Source organism: Pseudorca crassidens, chromosome 12 (assembly GCF_039906515.1).
Source record: "Pseudorca crassidens isolate mPseCra1 chromosome 12, mPseCra1.hap1, whole genome shotgun sequence".
Lineage (NCBI taxonomy): Eukaryota > Metazoa > Chordata > Mammalia > Artiodactyla > Delphinidae > Pseudorca > Pseudorca crassidens.
The window spans coordinates 62,605,013-62,630,582 of record NC_090307.1 but is presented as its reverse complement, the minus strand read 5'-3'; the positions used below and the strand labels follow the sequence as shown (position 1 = coordinate 62,630,582).

Sequence of the window (25,570 nt, the reverse complement as noted above, 5' to 3'; positions counted from 1 at the left end):
GGAAACTGAAGCTTAAAGAGATTGACCTTCCAAACCCTCCCACAGCCAGCAAGTTACTTAAAACAATTATTCATCTGAACATTATAATAAGAAAAAGACAAAGTTGGTAAAAGTTAAAATATTTATTAGTATGAATCAGTGTGTGTTAAACCAAAGATACAATTGGACGATGTGGAGGGCAATGCTTTACTACAGAATATAAGGTGGAAAGGTCCTAATGTCTGCAGCAGCGTCTTCTATACATGAGAACTGGGTCCAGCCCAGACAGAAGCCCTTTACAAAAACACGAGAAAGGGAGCAGTTTACACAACTGAGCGGTGACAATGGATCACTGGGTCTGGTTTCATGGTTAAACCAGAACCTAATAGGTCTGAATGAGGCTTGGAGTCCTTTTACTTATGAGCCCACTCTTTCTTCAAGTTGCAATGAGCATGGCAGAGCAGGGAGAAGCAGGGCCCCTGAGGGGAGCCAGTTTCAGCCATCGCAGGCCATGTTCCTTGATCTCAGGGGGCATACTTTGGTCACCCGAGTCTCCCTCGGTCCTCGGTGGGTCCCAGCCCTTTGCTTGGCTAAATGTTGGCTTTAGGTCTTCAGCCGTCTGTGGTTTGCAAGGGAAGTCATCTTTAGCGCCCCGATGTACCACTTTCCACTATGAAAATGGCAGGTCAATTATGTGCGTGGGTAGAACGTCTGCATGACCCCACTGCCATTTTAGAGATTCCCACCGGGAAATAATCCCTCTGAGAGCCCGTGCCTGCGTTACATGACACAGAGTCACGAGCCAGACTCAGCCAGTGAAATGGGCCACATGTCGGCGTAACAAATATGAAATCATATTTACACATATACACAAGTGTGCCGCACAGGAGGGGAAGGAAAACAGAGGAAAAGAGCACATTTGGGGAAACTGGGCACAGGATGCTGCTTGGCATTTTGGGGCAGCAGTCATTTCCAGGCCTTTACATGATATTGCGTGGTTATAGTTCAAAGATTAGAACAGCCAGAAAGTACTCTCAAGGCAAAATAGAGGAGGATCCGAAAGCCTCCTTGCGGACAAGGCTCGAGCACCTATCTTCAGGGAAGACGCCGTGTTCCTGTGAACGTGTGTGTGCCCAAGTGCCATCTACTCTTTCTACCAGTTGCTCCAAGGACTGACGATAGACACATTGTCCCCTGATGGCGTGAATAGTTAAGGCCATACAGGAAGGCAAAAGAGTGGTTCCCACCCTCGTGGGCTTCTGGGTGGGTACCCACCTCGTGGGTGGGGTAGCCTGCTGGTTAAGACTGGCTGTTTTATGCAAGATGCGAGCACCGAAGACTTGCTGGGCTGCGTACCTCCTTAGCTAGGCAACCTTGTCTAGAGACAAGCCCAGGTCCTCGGGGACAGCTGGATGATGAAAGATTCCAAAATAAGCCTACATTACACCTGGAATTAGGTCATTTGAATTTGCAACCCACATTTTTTTTAAGAGGCAAGATAATCGCTTGGCCTGCAAGCAGAATCACAGTAGCCCATGATAGTGACAAGATGAAGAAAACCCTAAAAATCCCTGCAAAGGCCCTGCCAAGACGTCCACGTGCCAACTGCTAACAGTATTTGAGGAACCCGTCTGAGAGAGCTACGAGGCACTCTTGAACCAAAAGTAAGTGTTTCCAGCGTTCGTGTCCTAAGATTGTCAAGTTACTCTTGCAAGCTGGATGAAGCGGTAAGAACATCAAACTGACAACACGTTCTCGAGTTTAAAAACTGTAAATCTGAGATTTCGACCTGCTTTCTTGACTGCAGTCCATGTGAAGAAGTGTGAACTTGGCCCTGGCCTCTCAAGGACTCTCGCTTTTTTGGTGGCAGACTCAGCGTCCCCGCCCATCCAGGGCTCAGGGGCAGAGCCTGGCAGGACTCAAGCACGGCTACTGAAAGGTCGAGGGTTTTACTCAGCTTATGATCTCTTCCCTGATTTTTACACTGTAGGTTTCCAATTAATGTTTGTTGAGCCTCGAAGGTACCAGCTGGCCCTGATGCCATACTGCGTGATCAACCACATCTCACCCCCAAAAAGGGCACCAATCTGCATATCCTCCCAGAATCACCTCCCAACATGAGCCCTCGGAGGAAACCAACTGCCTCTTGATCCCAGGTTTCTATGAAAGTTAGAATGGAAACAGGATTTGAATTTTCAATGGGGACCGCTTTTCCTCCTTTCCATGCCTTCTTCCCTTTTCCTTCCGTTGGATTCAGACATCTTTAACTAATTGAGCGGACAGAACACCTGAAAAGGGAGGGTTCACTGAAGTTTGTTCTCAGCCAACTGGCATTCCAGGGTTGGCCCTCTGGTTAGCCTTAATACCCACACCCTCAAAGCTTGGCATCTTCTTAAAGACTTTCTCTGATTTTGCAGTTTTGGGGTGTCTAGAATCTTAATGTGCTGGTACTTCCTCTGGCTGGCTTTCCTGTACCCTATTATTCATTGATATTATTCGAAGTTTGCCCTACAATTTAGATTCAAACATCCTCCAGGTAATTTGTTCCCCGGATATGACACTATGACAAACTCTCTTAGTAAAATAATACTCTGTGTGAAACTTCCCTAAGAGAGTGGGAATTTATTACTGTGGAGGTGATGCAAACCAGGTGGTCTCTGGAATAATATTTATACCCTGCGTTTGTCACAGTTTACACAGTAGTGACTCCAATGACTTCCAAACCAGGCCTCCAAATCCCAGAATGACATGATATATTGTAGTCAGATTTGGTTGGTTGGTTTATATGACCAAAACTTAGAAAAATGTTCATCAAGTAAACGTCACAGATGTAGATAAAACTTCCTAATACATCTTTCTCCACTTTCATAACAGCGCAAGTCTATAGCAGATGGTCCAATTACACTCCACTGAAAGGGAAATTCCAAGAACCTTTCAGTGGAGGTTGGTTGAGTAATTAAGGCAATGGCACTGAAGAAGTTCCTGAAATTCGGTTAGAAACATAGGAAATCAGAGTGGAACACCAGTTTAGAATCGCACACACATAAGCCAGTAAGACTTTTGTACAAATTTAAGAATATTTTGAGGTTTTTAACCAAAAACTCAACTATAATTAATACCTAAATCCATTCCCTCCGAGTGAATTCCACGCACCAAAGGCCCTTTCCTGGCAGTGTGGTGGTTTTTCCCAGAGTTTTGTAGAATCCTTTTCCAGGGATGTTCCCTGCCCCGTTCCCTGCGGGTCTCACCTCCCTCTGAGCCAGGGGCCAGGCCACCGAGGGTGGGAGGCCCCCGCAGCAGCGCAGCAGCGCACGGGGAGGGGAGCTCCGGCCTCTTCAAGCACAGGGGACCCCAGCCCCAGGTCAGCAGCACCGCCGGCCGGCCTGCGAAGTTGGCTTCAGTTTGATTGTTCCGTTGTTTCCGTTTTCATGGGGGTCCAACGGTGGGATCTGGCGACCTGGAAGGAATGGAGGCCAAGGTTGAATTCCTGTTCCCAGCCAACCCCACCCCGCTTCCACTTCTCCAGTCATGTGCGGGTCGCACACGAGGCAGAGGGGCTGTGGTACTAGTTCGTTCCCCCTCTCCCTCCGCTGTATGAAGTCAAGCTCAAGCATAGAAAGTTAAGGAGAAGGAAAAGCAGCTTTCTGATCATAAGTATTTCCCCGGAGGTGGAAGCCCTGCTCCAGAGCCGGCATCCCTCTTCTCTGCACAAACAGCGGCCACTGGTTCCTCCCAGCCTTCCCCCCGCATCCACCATCGGAATGAGCCCCTTCTCAGCTCCTAGGGAGGCCTCATCTTTGTGCTTCTAAAAACAGACCTGGCTTGGGAATTGTGATGGTCCCAGTGACATCACGTATTAACACTGAGCTCCCGTCCCTCATCCTGCCAACGCACTTAGAGCATTAACTGGAAAGCCTTTGGAGACATTCTTCACAGGAAACAGTATCTTAAGTGTCATTCACAAGTAATCTTGTTTTAATTTAGAGAATTAGCTGAGAGTCTCTGCTAACAAATCCAAAGTAAAAATTAAACAGGTAGTGGAGGGGGATAGGGTGTCGTAGTTAAAGAGTATATGTTTTGTTTTTTGTGGGTTTTTTTTTTTTGGAGAGGATAAAGAAATCCTAAAGCTGTGCTGAGGGGTGCACATAAAAAACACTGAATTGTACATTTTGGTGAAATGTATAGTATGTGAGTTTTGTCTCAATAAAGCTGTCTTCTAAAAAGGGGATGGAATATGGAAATAACAAACATTTGTGCAGAACCTCACAGTTAAAAGATTTTCACAGGCACATCTTCACTGGGTCCTGTGAAGCTGTGAAATGACTGTTATGATCACCATTTTCCTATTAACTGGAGAACTCAGGCTACACCTGAAGGTCAATACCAAGGGGCACAGGTGGCTCTGATTATAACCTACATCTTGACTTTCTGATGGATCCCAAAGCCTGTGTCCCTCCCACTCTACCACGATAGCTCTTGATGCTACTTTTCTAACCCCCATGGAAAAGGCATGAAACACGAGCTCTAAAACAGGGATTTAAAAAAATCAGCTAATTAGGGCATCAGTTACTAGGTAACCAGTAATTAGAGATGGAAGGGAAATTAGTTCCAAGACAGAGCCCTTCCACGCAAGTGGATGCCCTAAGGACCATAAAGAGAGTCAAAACGCCCTGGAAGAGGTGCATTTTCACAAGGGTGGAAATCGTCAATTTCACAGGTACTAATGCGTTGTGTAGATTGGGTGGTATGGCCACTCATCGAAGCTCGAGCATAAAGATTAAGGCCATTGGCAATTACCCAAAATTCAGAATTCGTGGTAGAGCTCTTATCCGCTTACGGGGCAGACATGAAGGCTGGAGGGATTTCTGCAGCTACTGCTTCTGCCCATTTGTGTCCTCCACAAAGCTGTACAAAGCTTCCGCAGGCCATTCTCCAAACAGTTCTGTCCTAATCCAGAAGCAAGTATGTACTTCCCTGTCCTGGACACGCTGTGTCTGTTTTATTAGTCATAAGAAAAGGGAAGGAAACAAAATGCCTCTCCTACTTTGTCAATCTTAAGTGATAAATAGAGGGGAAAGTTCCCAGTGACTACCAGTACTCTGATATATTTAGGTCAGATCTTCCCGCTCAAGTGTTCCATACCCCTCCAGAGAAAGTGATGTGTTGTGGAGGGATGGTAGTGTCAAGTTATAGCACTACTGGTGTTATTTATTTCTTTATTTGAAGTATAGTTGATTTATAATCTTGTGTTAACTTCTGCTGTACAGCAAAGTGATGCAGTCATACATACATATATATACATTCTTTTCCATATTCTTTCCCATTATGGTTTATCACTGGATATTGAATATAGGTCCCTGTGCTATACAGTAGGAACTTGTTGTTATCCACCCTATATATTATAATAGTTTGCCTCTGCTCATCCCAAACTCCCAGTCCTTCCCCCTCCCTCCCCCCAACCCCTTGGCAACCACAAGTCTGTTCTCTCCATCTGTGAGTGTGTTTCGTAGATAAGTTCATTTGTGTCATATTTTAGATTCCACATACGATTACTTAAGTTGTTTAAATTAACATTTCGGGTGCCTCCCGTGAGTGTTAGCAGCTGTAATAGGGGCTTTTGCATCTGCAATATTTTGGGACAAAATTATAACTCTGACCGGCGCATGCCGCTGCCCTAGTTAACTAGTCAAGTACTGTTTACCGATTAGTTTTGACTACATCAAGACCAGTATCCTACCCTCCCATCAACCTCATGGTATTCTTAAGTTGTTAACTCTAAAGTTAGCAAAATAGCATTAAGCGGTATGCCCTCCTCTATGTGACCGATTCTACACACCAAGTGTCATAAAATTTCCTAAGTTTTTTCCTAGGAAAAGTACCTCAAATATAGAAAAAGCTCATCCAGAAGACTGAAGTCACAAAAGTGGAGTGAAGAGCTAGAAAGGGCAATGCCGGAGCAGCCCATCCCATCCCATCAGCACCTCCTTTGTCCCCATTCCTCCTCCTCTTCCCTGGCCCTCACTTCTCTCCTCAGCAGACGGTCAGGGGGACAAGGTCTGGGAGCAAGATTAGGTAACACTCGAGGCAGCCCCCCAAGGAGACGCCCCTCTAATTTGTTTTAAACTGTGAGCAACGTTTCTGAATCAGTGTCGAACCCGGCTTCTGAGAGGAGCCGGGTTCTGTTTATCTTCAGAATATCCCAAATCTCACGGAATAGAACAAAATATTTCTACGAGATGGAATGACTGCCGTTTGTTTACATATTTGGGTTCCATGTAAAATTTTGAGAAAAGGGCTGTTCTACTAAAAAAAAAAAAAAAAAAAATTAAAAACCGCTGATCCACAGCTCGGTGCTTTGTGACCGCCCGGAGGGGTGGGATAGGGAGGGTGGGAGGGAGGGAGACGCAAGAGGGAAGAGATATGGGAACATATGTATATGTATAACTGATTCACTTTGTTATGAAGCAGAAACTAACACACCATTGTAAAGCAATTATACTCCAATAAAGATGTAAAAAAAAAAAAAAAAAAAACGTTGATCCAAAACACCTTTGGGGGTTTCTCTGGTGGCGCAGTGGTTGAGAGTCCGCCTGCCGATGCAGGGGACACGGGTTCGTGCCCCAGTCCGGGAAGATCCCACATGCCGCGGAGCGGCTAGGCCCGTGAGCCATAGCCGCTGAGCCTGCGCGTCCGGAGCCTGTGCTCCGCAACGGGAGAGGCCACAACAGTGAGAGGCCCGCATACCGCAAACAAAACAAAACAAAACAAAAACAAAACACCTTTGAGGCCATCTGCACTGGAATGTGAATTAAAGGCTTAGATTGGTGTCCTGTGACACATCAAGGCATTTTTATGGGTATCATGACATTTGTTTCTAGGTTTTGTTCCTGAGAATTGGGCTGCCCAAACCTTTTAGTCATGTCCAGTTTTGTCATCATCGTGTAGATATGGTCATCATGGTCAATTGGAAAATGTTCTTTACAAATGTAGCAATTTCTCATTGAAAACTGCCCTCCTGGGGGAACATAATAGATTTCATGGTTCCCCAATGAAGAGGGAAGGCGCTAACTAGCCGTGTGGCTCCAAGTACATCATTATAGTAACTGCTTCCCTTTAAGGAATAAAGAGCTGGTATTACAGCCTTAAAATTCCCTTTTAATACCAATAAAAAGATATTTTCACACTTGTTCTGTGAATAAAGTTTCTTCAGTAACTCCTTAAAAAAAATAAAAAGAATCACTGCAGTTTCCTTAGACTTTGTGTTTCTCATCTGGTGGAAAGAGTTTTGAGATCTGAGTGAGACTGTTCCGGGTGAGTGAATTCAGACATGCTATCTGCTCTCTCCAAGACGGCCTTTCCTCACCTACAAAAAGAACACGGGAAGTAGCCTGACAACCACCACGCATCACAGACGCTGTGGCTAATGTGCCAGGAGCCCAGGACGATGGGCGGGCCCCCAGCACCCCAGGCTCTGGATGCAGCTACGTATCAACCCCGGCCTCCCCCTCCGCGCAGTGGATGCTTAGTGTTCAGTTACTAGGATGGGGCCCATCCTGCTCTTCTCCTAAACACTCAGTCGGGGAGGGGCCCGCGCGTGCCAGCTTCAAACAGTAAGAAGAAAGGAAGTGCTTCCATTTCCAGGCAGAGAAAGGAAAGCCGGGCCCTAACGACGACGCAAGCACCTTGAAAAGTGCAGGAAGCCACCAGCGCTGTGAAAACACACCAAGAGCTCGGATCTTGTGGTCGGAGCTATTTGGAACTTACTCAAAGCTTAAAGGCACTTACACAATAGCATAGTTCCGGAAAATGCCATAGCGTTTGGTACCAAGGTGATCACCTTGGAACACTGTTGAATCAGTATTAATTACATGGGCACAGAATAGGACAAAAATATCCACGCAAACGTCTGAAAGAAACATCACTGCATGTTTCTGCTCTTATAAAATGTCCTCTGAGTACACAACCTCCAAACAGCTCGTTCTGGAGTATAAATCCTACGGCAGGGTGTTTATTTTAATAAGGTTTGGATTGTGTAAGATTCTGCTTGGGAAAAGTTAAAAGACTTTTTTTTTTTTTTTTGGAGTTCCGTTTTCCTGAAAGTTGATAGCCCAGAGAAAAAGCAGGCTTTAATAAATGATTCCTCAAGAATTCAGTATGTGAGAAAACAAACTCCAAGCCTATCAGCTGTATCACGGCTCTGGACTGGGGCTGTAACGCTTTCACACACAGCAGGCTCAGCTGCAGCTGTCTTCTCGCCCTGTGTGGCGACCGGTCGCTTTCTGCACAGGCCTGGAGTCCTCCCTGACAAGTCGCTGTTTGCATTCTTCTCTCTTATCCCAGTCCCAGGATTTCTGAGGCTCAGCTTTGTTTGGTCGGTGTTAGAGGTGCTGGTACTTGCCCTGTCACTTCCATTTCTTGATCCTGATTTTCTGAATCACCCAGAGACCAAGTTTACTAGGACTCGGCAGTCTTTGCCCTTGATCGTGACCTCCACGCCTCTCCATTTAGAGGGGGGTCTCTATGGCCCACTGCGGTGCTCACAATCACGGGACCCTGCCCTAGAAATACAGAGTGGGGCAGGCGACACATGCATGACACTCGAGGTCATCCTCTGAACCGTCCTTTTGCTGTGGAAAGAAGACAATATTGGGATTATGAGATGACCTGGAACATTAGAGTCTAGACCTCGGAAGGTGCTAACATTCTGTGCAGGACCAGCATGGCTTAGGATTCAGGAAGTGGATTCAGCCGGAGGCTGGCAGAAAATCCAGGTCAGGGATAATGACAGCCTTAATTTGGGTGCAGTGGAGAGAAGTAGAAAACAGGGCTGGAAGGAGAACCGTAGGAAGACACCTGGCAGACGTGACAATTGATTGGATGTGGGAGGGTGAAGAGACGGGGGAGGAAAACTGAAGTTCAAGTCTAGGAGCCTCGGGAACGGTGACGCCCCAGCAGAGGAGGAAGGGAGGGGGCAGATCACCAATGGCCGGTAGTCCAAAATGCCAAACGTCTTCAGCACGAAGGGGCTTAAGTTACTCTAAGATCATTAGGCTTCCTTACCTTTCAAAGGCATCGTTTCCTTCTATTTATTTTTTTAATTAATAGACTATATTTTGGGGAAGGGAGGTAGCTTTAGGTTTACAGAAGAAGTTGAGCATAAAGTTCAGAGAGTTCCCATACACTCCTCCTCCTAACTCCCGATTTCCTCTGTTTTAACGTCTTGCAGGAGTGTGGAACATTTATTACAACTGATGAGCCATTACTGATCATTAAGTGAAGTCCATGGTTTCCACGAGGGCTCACTCTTAGCGCTGTACATTCTATGGGTTTTGAGAAATGTATAATGACATGCAGCCGCCATCACAGTATCACACAGAATAGTTTCACTGCCAGCCCCTGGCAGCCACGGATCGTTTTACTGTCCCCATAGTTGTGCCTCTTCCAGAGTGTCATATAGTTGGAATCATATAGTATGTATGTAGCCTTTTCAGCCTGGCTTCTTTCACTTAGTAAATATGCATTTAACATTCTCCCGTGTCTTTTCATGGCCTGATAGCTCATTTCCTCTTATCGCTGGAAAATATTCCATTGTGTGGATATATCCCTTTTAATTTTTTAGTTTAACATTTAAAAATTATAAGACGCAAAAAAAAAAAAAAAAAAAACAAACACAAGCCACAAAGAACAAATCTAATAAACTAGACTTCATCAAAATGAAAAACTTCTGCTCTTCCAAAGACGTCAAGCAAGTGAAAACGCAAGCCACAGCCTGGGAGAAAATATTTGAAAGACAATTATCTGATAAAGAGCATGTATCCAAACTATATAAATAATCTTTAGAACCCAATAATAAGAAAACAACTCAATACAAAACGGGCAAAAGTTGAACAGGCACTTCCCCAAAGAAGACACAAGGATTGCGAATAAGCACACGAAAAGGCACTCAACGTAATCTGTCGTTAGGAAGATGGACGTCAAAACCACAAGGAGAGACCACTATATTCCCATTCGAATGACGGAAATTTTATCAACTGATCATTCCACGTGCTGGCAAGGAGCTGGAGCTACTGGAGCTCTCCTGTATTGGTGGTGGGAATGTAAAATGTTCAAACTGCTTTGGAACACAGTCTGGGGGACCCTTAGAGTGTGAACCATTAGCTGTGAGATAAGCCAGTTGCGCCACTTCTAGGTATTTCCCCACACAGACTTGTACACGAAAGCTCATCACAGCCTTGCCTGTAATTAATTGCCAAAACCTGAAAACAGCCCAAATGTTTAGGTGAATGGACTAACAAATTTTTACTCACGTTACGGAATACCACTCGGTACTAAAATGGAACTCAGCAAAATCCATTGTGTGTTCAACTCGGATCAGGACAACTGACCTAACTGCTCGCATAAAGAAATTGCAAGGAGGGAACCTACTGCTAAGGAGGGAACCTACTGCTAAGGAGGGGCTTAAAAGACACACCAGCTAATTTTATCAATTTTATCCACTGTGTGTGGAGCTTATTTGCCTCCTGATCCAAACAAACTATAAAATGCAAACAAAGAAACCAGTTATGATCATTATGAACCATTGAAAATCTGAACACTGGATGTTTGATGATATGAATATGATTATAGCATTATGAGTATTAATGTGAGCATGTCGTTGTTTTAGGTAAAAAAAAGTTACATGCTGAGAATATTTACAGATGAAATGATGTCTGGAATTCCCTTTGAAATAATACAGGCAGGGGGTCGGGGGGAGTGGGGGGTAGGGATGAAACCAGCTTGGTTATGAGTACAGTCTGCCCTCTATGTCTGCAGGTTCTGTATCCGCTGATTCAACTCACCGCAGACTGAAAATATTCGAGGGAAAAAAAAATTCCAGAAAGTTCCAGAAAGTAAAAGTTGAATTTGCCACATTGGCAACTGTTTGAATAGCATTTACATTGTATTTACAACTATTTGCGTAGCACTGACATTGTCTTAGGTATTATTTGTAATCTAGAGATTATTGAAAGTATATGGCAGGATGTGCTTGGCTATATACAAATACTACACCCTTTTATCCTCGCTGGGGTCCTAAGCAATCCTCCAAGGACACCAGGTGATGACCGTACGTGACGGTTCATTATGTTATTCAGTTTACTGGTGTATATGTTTAAATTTTCCTGTACTAAAGTCTTTTGTTAAGTTCCCTGCAATCTCACCGCCATGAAACAACCACTGTTGACGTTTTAATGTGTGTGTATCTTCCCAATATTTGCCCAGAAGAATATATTTACTATTATATATTATATGGTTCGTATTTTATAAAATCAGGATATTATACAAACTGCTCTATAACTTTGGTTTCACACTCAACATTTTCTCTTTTTATGTCACTAAAGACAGATTTACAAACTCATTTTTAACCACTAGTTTATACTGGTGTCCCATGATTTTTAAAAAATTATTTCCCAAGTGTTGGACAGTTAAGTCATTTCCTGTTTTTCACCATCATGAATACTGTTACCATAAGCTGCCATCTGCAATGAGAAGTGATACAGACTCGCAGTTGAGAGCCTGGGTTCTGGAGCCCGGCTGCCTGGCTGCTAATCCTGACCCTCTGTGACCTAGAGCAGATCACAAACCTCTCCACACCTCAGCTTCCTCAGATGTAAAATAGGGATGATAACAGTGCCTATTTCACAAGACAAACGGTGCATTAATGAGCTAATATATATGTAAGCAATTGCAACAATGGCACAGAATGACAATTTGTTCTATGTGAAACATCATTACTACATTTTGCACGCCTGGCCAATTTCTTCTTTAGAATCACTGGGATAAAAGATATGCATGTTTAGGGCTTTTGAGACCCAACTTACCCACATTCTGAAACTACATTCTTTTGCAGAGGTCTCCTATCATTGCATTTGGTAAATTAACTTTCGAGGGGTTAAGAAAGTGGACAGGCTTTGTCTTTGTCCTTTCCTTGTCCCACAAAGGCTAAACTTACCTTCATTTGACAGTTTGCTGTACTATTATAAAATGTGCATATGTTTTGTTTTGTTTTAAACTTTCTTTAACCTGCTCCAAACCAAAAGTGTCCACCTAGAGAATTTCAAAATCCAGTGGACTTAAAATAGCTAACACTCTGTGCAACAAATGATTGCAGACAAGACACGATTACTGCCCATAAGCCTTAACTTCCTGTCTTTCACGTTAACACCCTATTCTAATTTTTCCAAACTCATACGCTTGTACCTCTAATTACATTCACTTTAAAAAAAAACCCAAATATGTCTCACCTTGTTCTCAAACTAACAACAAACAAAAGCCTAGTTTCATCTCCAGATGTGATGTTCAGGACAAACCCTGTGTTCTCTAGTCAGTATTCAAGTTAGCTGAGCAGAAGCACAGCTGTCCAGCCTAGGTCCTGCCCCAATCCAGACGTGTTTCTGTTGAGCCTGCAGCCCCAAGTCTTTTCGCCCTCAGGGAGAGATTCTTTTTAAAGGGTAGGGGATTTGAGTTGAGATCCACAAAGCAAACCTTGCGTTCCCCATGCTCCAGAATCCAGCCTGCCAGGCTCTTAGCAAATCCAGCCTCAGAGGACTTGCTCCTGTGCTCACTTTCCTCCTTCCAGGGAAGGGAGCCTGGGGTGCATCTCAGGACCATGCTGTTCCTTGTTCCCCATTCGGACCACTACCCAGTGTTCCTGGTTCTACTCCCAAAAGACTTCTGAAATTCACATCCACGTTTTTCCTCCTCATCCAGGCCTCTCTCCTAGAGGACCACAACAGCATCCTCCTCCTCCAGACACATTCTCCAGGGTGGATCTCCCCACTACAAGGCCTGCAAGCATCTGGCTCAGTCTCTAACACCCCTTTCCCCTCCCACCCCCCCCCATGTGGTTCCTGAGCTCCCACCCTGCAGCCCACCCACCTCCTTTCTCTTCCTTAAAGGCTCCACCACTTCCTGCCTCAGGAACTCACACACCGTGTCCACTTGGCCTGACTGCTCTTCGTGAGCTCTCTGCCCTCTTCTCATTTTTCGGGTCTAGCCTAAAACCATCTCCCTGGGGAGACCTTCCCCAGCCAATCTAAAGTCCCCACCTGTAACTGTCCCCACGGTCCTTGTACTTTTGCTTCTCAGCCTTGACTACGATGTGTAATTACACACCCACTTGACTGTACCCACAGCCTGTCTCCCCACTCGACCGTCAGTCTGTTTTGTTCCCCAGGCTGTCCCTGGTGTCCAGCATGGCCTGGTGCTAGCCAACTTAAGTACCCATAGAAAAGTGACACAGTTCACTTGATCTAGTGAATCCACTGAAATATTATCTCCTGGAACAGCATGAGATGAACTGGAAGGTCCAGATTCAAAAACCTCAATTGGGCACTCTCTTATTTCCTAGCCTCATCTTTATGGGGAATGTGCCAGAATGAGATCAGCTCCCAGAGGACTTACAGCTCACCAGAAGAAGAGACGCATACCTGGAACCCTTGGAGAATCACTCAGAGAAAGCATATGTCCAAGTGTCAGAGTGATGGAGCAGAGACCATAGTAACCTCAAGCCAAAGGGGAGAGCCATGCATGAGACTTCACAAAGGCAGGAGATTCCAGGGAATTAACATCTGTGGGGAGGAAGGGAGGGGCATCTCATGCAGGGTGGGGCGGGAGAGAGCGAATGTACGAAGGAGGGAGCAAAGATGAAGCCTTTACTGCTGTTAGGGCTCCTCACCTGCCTCTCAAGGTGACTGAGACGGGCAGAGTAGTTTCATAGGGAAGACTATACAGGTTTGGGACAACAATCGAGTATTCGCTGTGTTTCCACACACCAATTTAAAAACTCAATGGACAATAATTTTCTTGGCAAAGAATCCTTCCTATGTTTTAACTCAAAGAGGAAAACGTTAGTGTTCAAACTAAAGATCTAAAAACCCAGGGAAAAAAAAAAGAACAACCCCATGGGACTTCCCTGGCAGTCCAGTGGTTAAGACTCTGCATTTGCAGTGCAGGGGGTGTGGGCCTGATCCCTGGTTGGGGAACTAAGATCCCACACGCCACGTGGTGCGGCTGAAAAAAAAGAACAACTCTGAATGGAGATGCACGAAGAACATTAGCCACACACTGTTGGGTAAAGCGGGTCAAAAGTGAGTGGTGGAAAAGGGCACCAGGAGGATGCCAACCAGAGAACGGAGTGTGCACAGACCACCCCAAAGGCAGCACAAACACTTCACAGGGCAGCTTCAGTCTGAAAACAGTATTTTGCTAACAATTTCCAGTTATGAAATATATTAACTTATGTTCCCAAAACACAGTTGTCTCATTTCTGGCTTACGGGCCTTCTGGGAATGTAAAAGGGAAACGCTGGTCTCTTGCTCTGAATCAATTTTGCTTAAGCACACCTCTTTAACGGCTTTTCTTCTCACTCCTCCTGCATGGTTTTCTGTGACTGCTCTCTCCCGGGCATGTTGTCTCTGCAACCCTGTTCTGGGGGGCACAGGTGTCAGCAATATCTTGACCTATTTTGAGTTCAGGGAGGAGCATATGTAATACAAGTTGGAACAGGGGGCAGGAAAATAAACGAGGTGTCTGCTGTAATGTATCTAGGTGCGCTCAGTACTGTGTTTTAAGTTAACCTGTAAGTGGGTGACAACATCCCACTCTGGAGACATGCACCTGAAGGAATAGAGGCCAGGGAGGCACCAGGGTCCACATTATAAATATGGACGGACATCTCGCCACTGTCTGGGTATCCACAGGCTTCTTTGCTAAGGTAACTCTAACCAAAGTCTAATGAAACAGAAACAAACAACTGTTTATTTGATGTGGAAGATGAGGAGATACAAGAATTCAATGGCTTCTCTACGAATTAATGATTTGAAGCCATGATTACCCAGTGCTATAAGCAAAACGTTTTTGTTTTTTTTATTAAATGAAGCAGCCCACCAGGCTCTCAGGAATTCCTTATGCAAAGTCTCCATCACTTTGATCCATAAAGACCTCATATGCATGAAGGGATTTATACTGGCCGAACAGAGCAAAGGAATTAGCTTTTGAGTTGAGAGACTAATGCTTGGGCTCAGGCTTGTTTTCTTCCTTGAAGGCCTTATGTCATTTTATATCGAAAGCATGACTTTGCAGAAACCTCGGAAGGTCCCCTAGCTCGTGCAGAAATCCCAAGGTGAATTTCAGGTACACAGAGCTGCGTGGATGTGGGGGAGAGGGCTCTGGAAAATACCAGGAGCTGCACAGGGACGGCTGTGAATGTCACAGTTGTCAGCAGCTCTCCTGCTGCATTAATTAAAACCACTAATGCATATTCATAGAAACAAAATGTTTACCAGCTGTACAACTAGCCTGACGTACCAGAAAAGCTGAACGTCCCCAGAAAAGACAGAGTTTGAAGAAATACGAGGTTAGCGGAATGAGCTCAATCCAAACCCTCTCAGACGTCACCCAGACTCACACGGCGCAGCCCTGCACCCACGGCCCAATTTCGGGCAGGACCAGGAGTCTGAGGATGTGGGCTTTCCAACGTAAAACTACAGCCCTGGCGCACGAGAGTCCGACCTCCGAGACCCGAGAGCTCAGAGGATACTATTGTTTTGAGGGTGAAACCACAGCAGGAATACAAATCCTTCTGAAGGAGGAAGGAAGGGAAGTGGATGTGGACCCCGGCGAACAAGTGGGACCAGGGCTGCAGAGAGCTCCACTGCTTCTTTCGCGTGTTCCTGGGCCCTGTAAGTAACCCAGGTCAGAGCTCCTCTTGTGCGGTGAAGTCTCCTTCAAGCCAAGAGAAACAAGCAAAATATTCCCTGCTGTGGGTTCTCAGAGTCTGAAGTAACAAACCAAAACCAGCGGAAAGGAAATCAAATCTGTCCTGGGAAGCACGGCCCCTCTGCCTCTGAGAGGTTCGCCAACAGGGACTGCAGGCCGCACGGAGACCAAAACATCAGTTTCCCTTCTGGAATTCCCTTCTGGAATTGCCTGCAGCCCAGCCAACTGTTCTGGGGTTCGGCTTTCCTGAGACGGGCACCCCAGGACTTTGGCTCCCTGCACCTGGCTAGGCACACGCTCCGAGGGCATCTCAGGACACAGTTTCTCGAGACAGCCACCGGCAGGTCGCTCTCTGGGGGGATCCAGGATGGAAGAGCTGTTACCAAGGAAGCTGTGAAGGTTCAAGCTGGCCGTCGGCTGGGGAACAGCCGCAGATAAAGGTTATTCGTGAGACCAACATAAAGATAGGGAAGCAAACACGACCCAGGACTGGGGACAAAGACAAGAGCCATCAGTTTCCATCAGTAACTGATCAGATGGACCCAGAGATGATCATGCTGAGTGAAGTAAGCCAGGCAGAGAACGACAAATACCATATGATATCACTTCTTACATGTGGAGTGTAAAAAAAAAAAAATGCAAATGAATTTATTTACAAAACAGAAACAGCTCACAGACATAGAAAACAAACTGATGGTCACCAAAGCGGAAAGGGGAGGGATAAACTAGGAGTTGGGGATTGACATATACACACTACTATCTATAAAATAGATAACCAATAAGGACCTACTGTACAGCACAGGGGACTGTGCTTAATATCTTGTAATAACCTGTAAGAGAAAAGAATCTGAAAAAAAGTATGTATATACACACACACGTATAACTGAATGACTTTGCTGTACACCTGAAACTAACACGACATTGTAAATCAACTATACTTCAATTAAAAAAAAAAACTCATCAGAAATGAGGAAAAGTTTTCCACACCAACTCTCCACCCACTTCCCAACTTCAGGTCACATGGGATGAAGACACCACTTCTTGCCGACAATCACCAGGCAAAAGAAATGACTAAAAGCTTCTCTTGTTTCGTTTGCCCAGAGTCACTCAGTTTCATGGGTGATTTTGGTTTTCTATACCTTTATCACTCTCTATTTTCTTTCTCCTCCCCTGGACATACTAACATAAAATGCTATAAAATATATAATTCTTTGATTAAAATACATTTTATTTTCAACAGGATTACTTCATTTTGATTCACAAAACCCAGACTCGGCAAGTGAAACCACAGACTCGTAGAGATGGAGAATGAGGATGCACTGTGTGGGTCTGCAGTAACCAGGGCAGAACTGCAGGGTTTAGTATCTGTGGCATCGAACAAATTCACACAGAGGAAGTGCTCTCCTCTGGAGCTCCCTGGTTTTTATCCTCTGACTCCCAGAGCATAAAAATGCAAGCCATGCGGAAAACACAAATCAGGTACTTACTGATTCCTTGAAAGAGCTCTTCTATATTAATTGCATTCTTTGCACTGGTCTCAACCACAACAGCACCAATGGACTCTGCATACTCCTTAGCATCCTTCAGGGGCACCTCCCTGGAAAAGAGGGCAAACCCAGACAGAGATGAATGCTCGTTTGTACAGGATAAATAACCCGACAGAGCAAAGAAAAAGCTCACGTGCAAACAGCTCCCTTGTGGTCCTGCAGAATAGTAACTCGGTTGCTCAGCAAGTATTGGAAACCTAAGATGGGTGAGGCTTTTTCAAGTTTAAAACCTGCTCTCTGGCATCCATGGAGATAAACTACTGTCCCCGGTCCCACCGAAGGAAAGAACTCCAGAACAGTAGGAAAAGGCTTTAGGAGTAAGGCCAGCTTTCAGAGTTAGGATTGATTCCAAAATTTTTTCCCATAATAATGACTCAATATTTTTAAAAATCTGTGTATGTGCGTATGCATGCATACATGCTTTTCTAAGGATTTCCATATATTGCCTTTTATAAATCAGAGAAAATATGTGACATGATCTGGAAGTTTGGCAGTGAGCATGTTCACAACTCCAACGGCACATTTAGATGAATAATCTAAAAAGACATTTATTGATGTACTTTTCATGGGAACATACTGCGGTGGATCCAAACATTTAAAAAGACACAGTGCCTGTTCTCCAGAAGTTTACTGATGTATTCAACCAATACTTAGTGAGTGCTGTTGTATGCCAGCCTTTCTTTCAGGTGTAGAGAAAACCCTAGTCCCTGCCTTTTGGAATCTACACTTGAGAGCGAAGACACACACACCCACGGACACGCGAAGGAACAACACTGTCATATCTGTGTGGACAGCAAAGTGCTCAGGAGCAGCGGGGTGGAGAGCCATGCATTTGACCAACGGAAGCCAGGCAGGTGCCTTGGAGGAGGTCACTGAAGTGTGGCCACGGGCGGCAGTGAGGACATGGACCAGGGCCTGTGATACAGCAGCCTGACAAAGGCCCCCCAGGTGGGGAGCGCCCTCATTCCCCCATCCCCGGTGCCGTGGAAAGTCAACTCCGCACCCAGCCAGCACTGCCTTGGGTACAATGGAGGGTTGACAATGAAGGACGTGGGGTCTGAGGGCAGAGAAAGTCAGTGATGGGGCTGAGAGGGTCCAGCAGGGATCGTGGACGGGCAGGTGGGCACCTAGTGGTCACGGAGGGCCAGCGACAGGATCAGCTCCACATCCTAGGGAAACAGGGGCACGAAAGGGACTAGACGGGGAGGCAGGGGAGAGTTCGCCAGCTCCTCCAGTGCTGCAGGCAACAGAATGCAGGGCTGGGCTAGGGGGATGCTACAGGGAAAGGGCAGAGGGCAGGGAAAATCGAAACTGGGAGGGCAGTTCTTCTACAGGCCTCATCGATGGTTTCAACTGGTGCATGAAGTTACTGGGAAGGGCTTCCCTGGTGGCGCAGTGGTTAAGAATCCTCCTGCCAATGCAGGGCACATGGGTTCGAGCCCCGGTCCGGGAAGATCTCATATGCCGCGGAGCGACTAAGCCCGTGCACCATAACTATTGAGCCCACGTGCCTAGAGCCCGTGCTCCGCAACAAGAGAAGCCACCACAATGAGAAGCCCACGCACCGCAACGAAGAGTAGCCCCGCTCGCCGCAACTAGAGAAAGCCCGCGCGCAGCAACGAAGACCCAGTGCAGGCAGAAATAAAATAAATGTATATTAAAAAAAAGTTACTGGGCAACTTCTACCTGGCATTTAAATTCTCTCCAGACCCCAAATCATATGAGAGGAGGACTTTTCAGGCACTTCCTGGGAAAGGGTCCCACTGCCACCTTCAAGACGGTGGTCCCAGGAGAAAAGAGGCCTCCTGAGTGTCAGCTGGAATCTGCACTTGAGTCATCGTTCTCACCAAAGAGGCACCGGGCAAAATGACCCTCCTGAATCTACCCTCTTTCTTGGTTTCTAACAGACGAGCCCCGGGCCTCTCAGTTATTAAAAATAAGCCTTCAGTTTTTTGGTGGCGGTGAATTTTACAGTTGAAATATTTCAGAAGAGGGCTTGTCTAGGTTCAGTTTGGCAAGTCACCCTATTTCTTCTGTCTTCCTGGCAGTCTTTATCAAACCACAAATTGAAGGGTGGGGCTCCTCTCTGCCCAAAGGTGGAGCAGATAAGACGGGCTGTGTCTGCTCATCTCTCCCTGGGGTAGGGGCCCATCTGGCAACCAAGGAAGCTGCAGCGACACCTCCCCTGCGTTCTTAACTCCCCTCTCATCAGCCCCCTCGCTGGACGAAGACGAGCAGAAAAGTTTCTGCCAGGGTTACGGGGAGAACAAAGTCACTTGCAATGCAATACAACCTATCCATCCCGAGGACCACAGTAAACCTCCGAGAAGGGTTAGTTCTCTCACAGCCAACAATGCTGGGCCCTGAAATGCAGAGAGAAGAGAAGCGCGTCCTCAGATCTCCCCCAGGTTTCGAAACGGGTCTCGTTAAACAAATGACTTGCCAAGGTGACACAGTGACTCGGGGCAGAGACAGGGGCCAACGCGGGGCCCTCTGGCTCTGCCCCCTTTGCTCCTGTCACAACGAGCAAACAGGCACCCACATTCCAGAAGCCGTTCCTTCGATCTTTACAGACAAAGAAAGAACCCCAAACTGCAGCAAACTGGAGGAGGGGCGGAGGCAGGGCCAGGTGCAGCCCGTCCTGTAGAACAGGTTCTCATGCCAGGAGTCTGGAGGCCAGGCAAGTCCCGCTCCTCTTAAATGACCTGAGATTAGAAGGACCACCCACTCCTGGGTCTGAGAAAGTGTGTCTCACCACGGTGATATCACACGAAATATGTCTTTGTCCCTGGTTCTTGGTGCAGAACTCCTGAAGCCCATGGAGTTTCCCCAGGGGTCGGCGTCTTTGTTATTCATTAAGAGCCCCCAGGAGACCACACCTGAGTTTCTGATGGGGTGGGGCCGTGTCAGAAGTGGCTGCAGGACCGGAGCTGGTTGCCCAGCTGAGTAGAGGAGGGGGAACTTTCAACCCTACTCCCAACCTTGGGCGGGGGCTGGAGACTTAATCAGTCACGACCAAGTAATGACAGCTCAATACAAAGCCTTGAACGCAAGGCGTGGGGAGCTGCGGGCTGGTGAACACACGGAGGTGCTGGGAGGGTGGGGTGCCCGGAGAGGGCATTAGAGCTCCACATAACAGCCCCTCCCTGCCCCCCAAACCTTGTCTTATGTGTCTCTTCCATTTGCCTGGTCTTGAGTTGTACCCTTTATAAAAATGAATCATAAGTCTAGTGCTGGGCTTCCCTGGTGGCGCAGTGGTTGAGAGTACGCCTGCCGATGCAGGGGACGCGGGTTCGTGCCCCGGTCCGGGAGGATCCCACATGCCGCGGAGAGGCTGGGCCCGTGAGCCATGGCCGCTGGGCCTGCGCGTCCGGAGCCTGTGCTCCACAACGGGAGAGGCCACAGCAGTGAGAGGCCCGCGTACCGCAAAAAAAAAAAAAAATAAGTCTAGTGCTTTCTTGAGTTCTGTCTGTTCTAGTGAATTATTGAACCTGGGCGGGCCAGTCATGGACCCCCAAAATGCGTCGTCTGCTGCGCAGAAGCGTGGGTAACTTGGGGATAACCAAGACCTGAGCTGGCGTCTGAAGGGGCGGGTAGTCTCGTGGGACCGAGTTCATGACCCATGGGGTCGGTGTTAACTGTGGGTCAGCCAGCATCAGAAATGTGCTGAGCTGCGGGACACCTGGTTGGTGTCCAAGAATTGTCGCTGGAACAAATGGTACAGCTACAATCTGAAAGGAGAACCCTGCGGAGGTGAGTGGCTGCTTCCTCGGGGCCCCTGGTAGATGTGTGACCATTCGGTGACCTTGGAACCCCCCAGCTGTGTCTCGGGGGAGGCCACACACAGCCCGGGGAGACTGGAAGGCGTCAGCATCAACCGGTCTTCTGTAATCACCATCACAGGAGACATGGCATCCATGACTTTCCTTCATTTCTTTCAACAAATATTTACCGAATGTCTGCCACAGGCTGGGCGCTGTGATAGGCCTTAAACAGGTAAACTGAAACGAGTCCGCCCAAGCCAAGGGATAAACACACAGCTAGTCCATTTTGATGGGAAAGAGTATTTTCAGACTTTCAAGATGAAGCTACATACACAAAGTCAGGACTCCCAGAAGTCACCCTGGAGACCACGGAGAAAGACACCAACTTCCAGGGACCATAAGAAGAAACGGAGTCGGGATGAGCGTGCAGAGCTGGGTGACAGCGGGGCGGGGGTGCTGGTGAAAGCATTACGGGTCAGGATGTGGGATGGGCGGCTGCCTCCAGCAGACTGGCCTGTGTTGGGCATGCGGTTACAGCCTCAGAGGGCTCATAGCCGTGTGGAAAGCAAAGGGGCTTGGAAACCATCACTTCTCTATTTATACTCACCGCCTTTCAGCCACCAACCGGCGGCTCTCCCTGTAAACCTGCTGTTTCCTAGGCCCAAAGCCCTGGAGGTGCCTACAAGGCGTCCCCTCCCCTCTCAGCCCGAAGTGATCAGGCCCTCGTCTCCATCACTCAGGTTTCTGCTGCTGCCTCTAACTGGTCCTCCAGTCTCCTGCAATCTATCACTCCCAGGCCCACCGTGGGGATCTCTCAAAACTACAGATCCATCAAGTATTCCCGTGAACAGAATTCTTCCATGTCTTCCAACCAATGAAACCCAGTGCCTTAGCAGGACGAGGCTTCCTGCCTGAGTCCTCCCTGTTCATGCCCGACGGGACAGTCGCTCTGGGACCTTGCTGTGCTCACGTCTGTTTCTGGACCTTGCACCTGCTCTGGTCCACCCCTCCCCACCCCCTTCCACGTGGCCTCCTGGAGAGCTCCGCGCAGCACCCCCTCCTCGAGAGCAGCCTGGGGGCTGCCATCATCCTGGTGAGATTCTGTCTCCCTAACGGGCTGTGGATCTCCTACGATCGGGATCACGTTTTGTTTTTAAGGGGCCAGGATCCTAGCAGTGCCAGGCACCTAGGAGGTGATTGGTAAGTACCCACTGAATGACTGAGTGACAGTCACCCCCACTGGCCTTCAGCAGAGAGGAGGACTGAGGTAGAGGGACCATGGGGTCTTCGGAGGAAGGATGGGGAGTGCTGACAAGGACAACTGGAAAAGTCCTGGGGGGCAAAGACTCACCCAGCCTTCTGAAAGGGCCAGGAGGGAGGCTTAGGGCTGAAAACACAGGAAAGGGGGCATCTCCTCCCAGCCCCAGGCTCGGACGGTCATCAGGTGTTATATTTCAACGGGGTCCACGCAGCGTGGACGGTATGTGTCTGGGACTCAGGCAGAGCCCACAGCCCTGGGAGGCTCCCCGTGGGGCAGGAGGGCAGGAAACAGCATTCTTGTGGCTTCGGATTTCTCAACAGGCTGTGCCGCCCAATGAGGGTCCGTGTTTTGTTGTTGGTGGGTGTAACCCGGCAACACGGCAGCTGACTCATTCCAACCCCAGGGCTATTTAATTCCCCATGAGCCTCCTCCACGGGTGGCAGGGGGAGAGGAGGTCAGGGATCCCAAGAAGGAGCTCCTGGGCCCCACCTGTCAGGAGGTGCATCCAACCTGCAGGCCAGGGCAGAACAGCACTCTGCACCCAGGGGTTCACCGGCAAGCTCACCTCCTGTGTCCCTCCTGAAAGTCAACGGAGACAGGTGAGCTCCACTGGGCCTCCCGTGCAGAAGAGCAGTACTGTGGCAGTGAATTCTCGTTCAGAATCTCTGAATGACAGGTATCCTAGTCAGTGGCCAACGTGAGGAAGGTAGCTCAACGTGCTGCTCACAGAAGTAAAATGTTCTCCTTCAGTAAAACAGCCTCATCATGTCTCCCTCGCTCAGGCCTTAGCCCCCGTGCTGCCAGATGGGCGAACGCTTTACCATTTTGTTTTATTTTACTTATTTTTGACTTTATTTTTTTATAAGCAGGTTCTTATTAGTCATCAATTTTATACACATCAGTGTATACATGTCAATCCCAATCACCCAATTCATCACACCACCACCCACCCCCCGCGGCTTTCCCCCCTTGGTGTCTATACGTTTGTTCTCTACATCTGTGTGTCTATTTCTGACCTGCATACCGGTTCATCGTACCATTTTTCTAGGTTCCACATATATGCGTTAATATACGATATTTGTTTTTCTCTTTGAACTTACTTCACTCTGTATGACAGTCCCTAGATCCATCCACGTCTCAACAAATGACCCAATTTCGCTCCTTTTTATGGCTGAGTAATATTCCATTGTATATATGTACCACATCTTCTTTATCCATTTGCCTGTCAATGGGCATTTAGGTTGCTTCCATGACCTGGCTATTGTAAATAGTGCTGCAATGAACATTGGGGTGCATGTGTCTTTTTGAATTATGATTTTCTCTGGGTATATGCCCAGTAGTGGGATTGCTAGATCATATGGTAATTCTATTTTTAGTTTTTTAAGGAACCTCCATACTGTTCTCCAAAGTGGCTGTATCAATTTACATTCCCACCAACAGTGCAAGAGGGTTCCCTTTTCTCCACACCCTCTCCAGCATTTGTTGTTTGTAGATTTTCTGATGATGCCCATTCTAACTGGTGTGAGGTGATACCTCATTGTAGTTTTGATTTGCATTTCTCTAATGATTAGTGATGTTGAGCAGCTTTTCATGTGCTTCTTGGCCATCTGTATGTCTTCCTTGGAGAAATGTCTATTTAGGTCTTCTGCCCATTTTTGGATTGGGTTGTTTGTTTTTTTAATATTGAGCTGCATGAGCTGTTTACATATTTTGGAAATTAATCCTTTGTCCAGTGATTCGTTTGTAAATATTTTCTCCCATTCTGAGGGTTGTCTTTTCGTCTTGTTTATGGTTTCCTTTGCTGTGCAAAAGCTTTGAAGTTTCATTAGGTCCCATTTGTTTATTTTTGTTTTTATTTCCATTTCTCTAGGAGATAGATCAAAAAAGATCTTGCTGTGGTTTATGTCAAAGAGTGTTCTTCCTATGTTTTCCTCTAAGAGTTTTATAGTGGCCAGTCTTACATTTAGGTCTCTAATCCATTTTGAGTTTATTTTTGTGTATGGTGTTACGGAGTGTTCTAATTTCATTCTTTTACATGCAGCAGTCCAGTTTTCCCAGCACCACTTATTGAAGAGACTGTCTTTTCTCCACTGCATATCCTTGCCTCCTTTGTCATAGATTAGTTGACCATATGCGTGGGTTTATCTCTGGGCTTTCTATCTTGTTCCATTGATCTATATTTCTGTTTTTGTGCCAGTACCATATTGTCTTGATTACTGTAAGTTGTAGTATAGTCTGAAGTCAGAGAGTCTGATTCCTCCAGCTCCGCTTTCTTCCCTCAAGACTGCTTTGGCTATTCGGGGTCTTTTGTGTCTCCATAAAAATTTTAAGATTTTTTGTTCTAGTTCTATAAAAAATGCCATTGGTAATTTGATAGGGATTGCACTGAATCTGTAGATGCTTTGGGTAGTACAGTCATTTTCACAATATTGATTCTTCCAATCCAAGACACAGTTTATCTCTCCATCTGTTGGTATCATCTTTAATTTCTTTCATCAGTGTCTTATAGTTTTCTGCATACAGGTCTTTTGTCTCCCTAGGTAGGTTTATTCCTAGGTATTTTATTCTTCTTGTTGCAATGGTGAATGGGATTGTTTCCTTAATTTCTCTTTCTGGTCTTTCGTTTTTAGTGTATAGGAATGCAAGAGATTTCTGTGCATTAATTTTGTATCCTGCAACTTTACTAAATTCATTGATTAGCTCTAGTAGTTTTCTGGTGGCATCTTTAGGATTCTCTATGTATAGTATCATGTCATCTGCAAACAGTGACAGTTTTACTTCTTTTCCAACTTGGATTCCTTTTCTTTCTTTTTCTTCTCTGATTGCCGTGGCTAGGAATTCCAAAACTATGTTGAATAATGGTGGTGAGAGTGGACATCCTTGTCTTGTTCCTGATCTTACAGGAAATGCTTTCGGTTTTTCACTATTGAGAATGATGTTTGCTGTGGGTTTGTTGTATACGTCCTTTATTATGTTGAGGTAGGTTCCCTCTATGCCCACTTTCTGGAGAGTTTTTATCATAAATCAGTGTTGAATTTTGTCAAAAGCTTTTTCTGCATCTATTGAGATGATCATATGGTTTTTATTCTTCAATTTGTTAATATGGTGTATCACATTGATTGATTTGCATATATTGAAGAATCCTTGCATCCCTGGGATAAATCCCACTTGATCATGGTATATGATCCTTTTAATGTGTTGTTGGATTCTGTTTGCTAGTATTTTGTTGAGGATTTTTGTATCTATATTCATCAGTGATATTG

The 25,570-nt window shown here is 46.5% G+C and overlaps 1 protein-coding gene across 2 annotated transcripts in view; it reads right to left on the bottom strand.

Moving 5' to 3' along the window:
• Positions 1 to 107: 107 nt before the first annotated feature.
• RAB31 (RAB31, member RAS oncogene family) overlaps positions 108 to 25,570 on the bottom strand; it is a 112,360-nt gene continuing 86,897 nt past the window's right edge. For both annotated transcript variants that reach the window (XM_067699719.1, XM_067699718.1), the window contains exons 6-7: positions 17,223 to 17,332; positions 108 to 3,436 (exon numbers count right to left, since the gene is read on the bottom strand). In XM_067699719.1, coding sequence (XP_067555820.1) covers positions 3,342 to 3,436; positions 17,223 to 17,332 — 205 coding nt within the window. In that variant the 3' untranslated portion in view covers positions 108 to 3,341. The remainder of the gene's footprint in view (positions 3,437 to 17,222; positions 17,333 to 25,570) is intronic.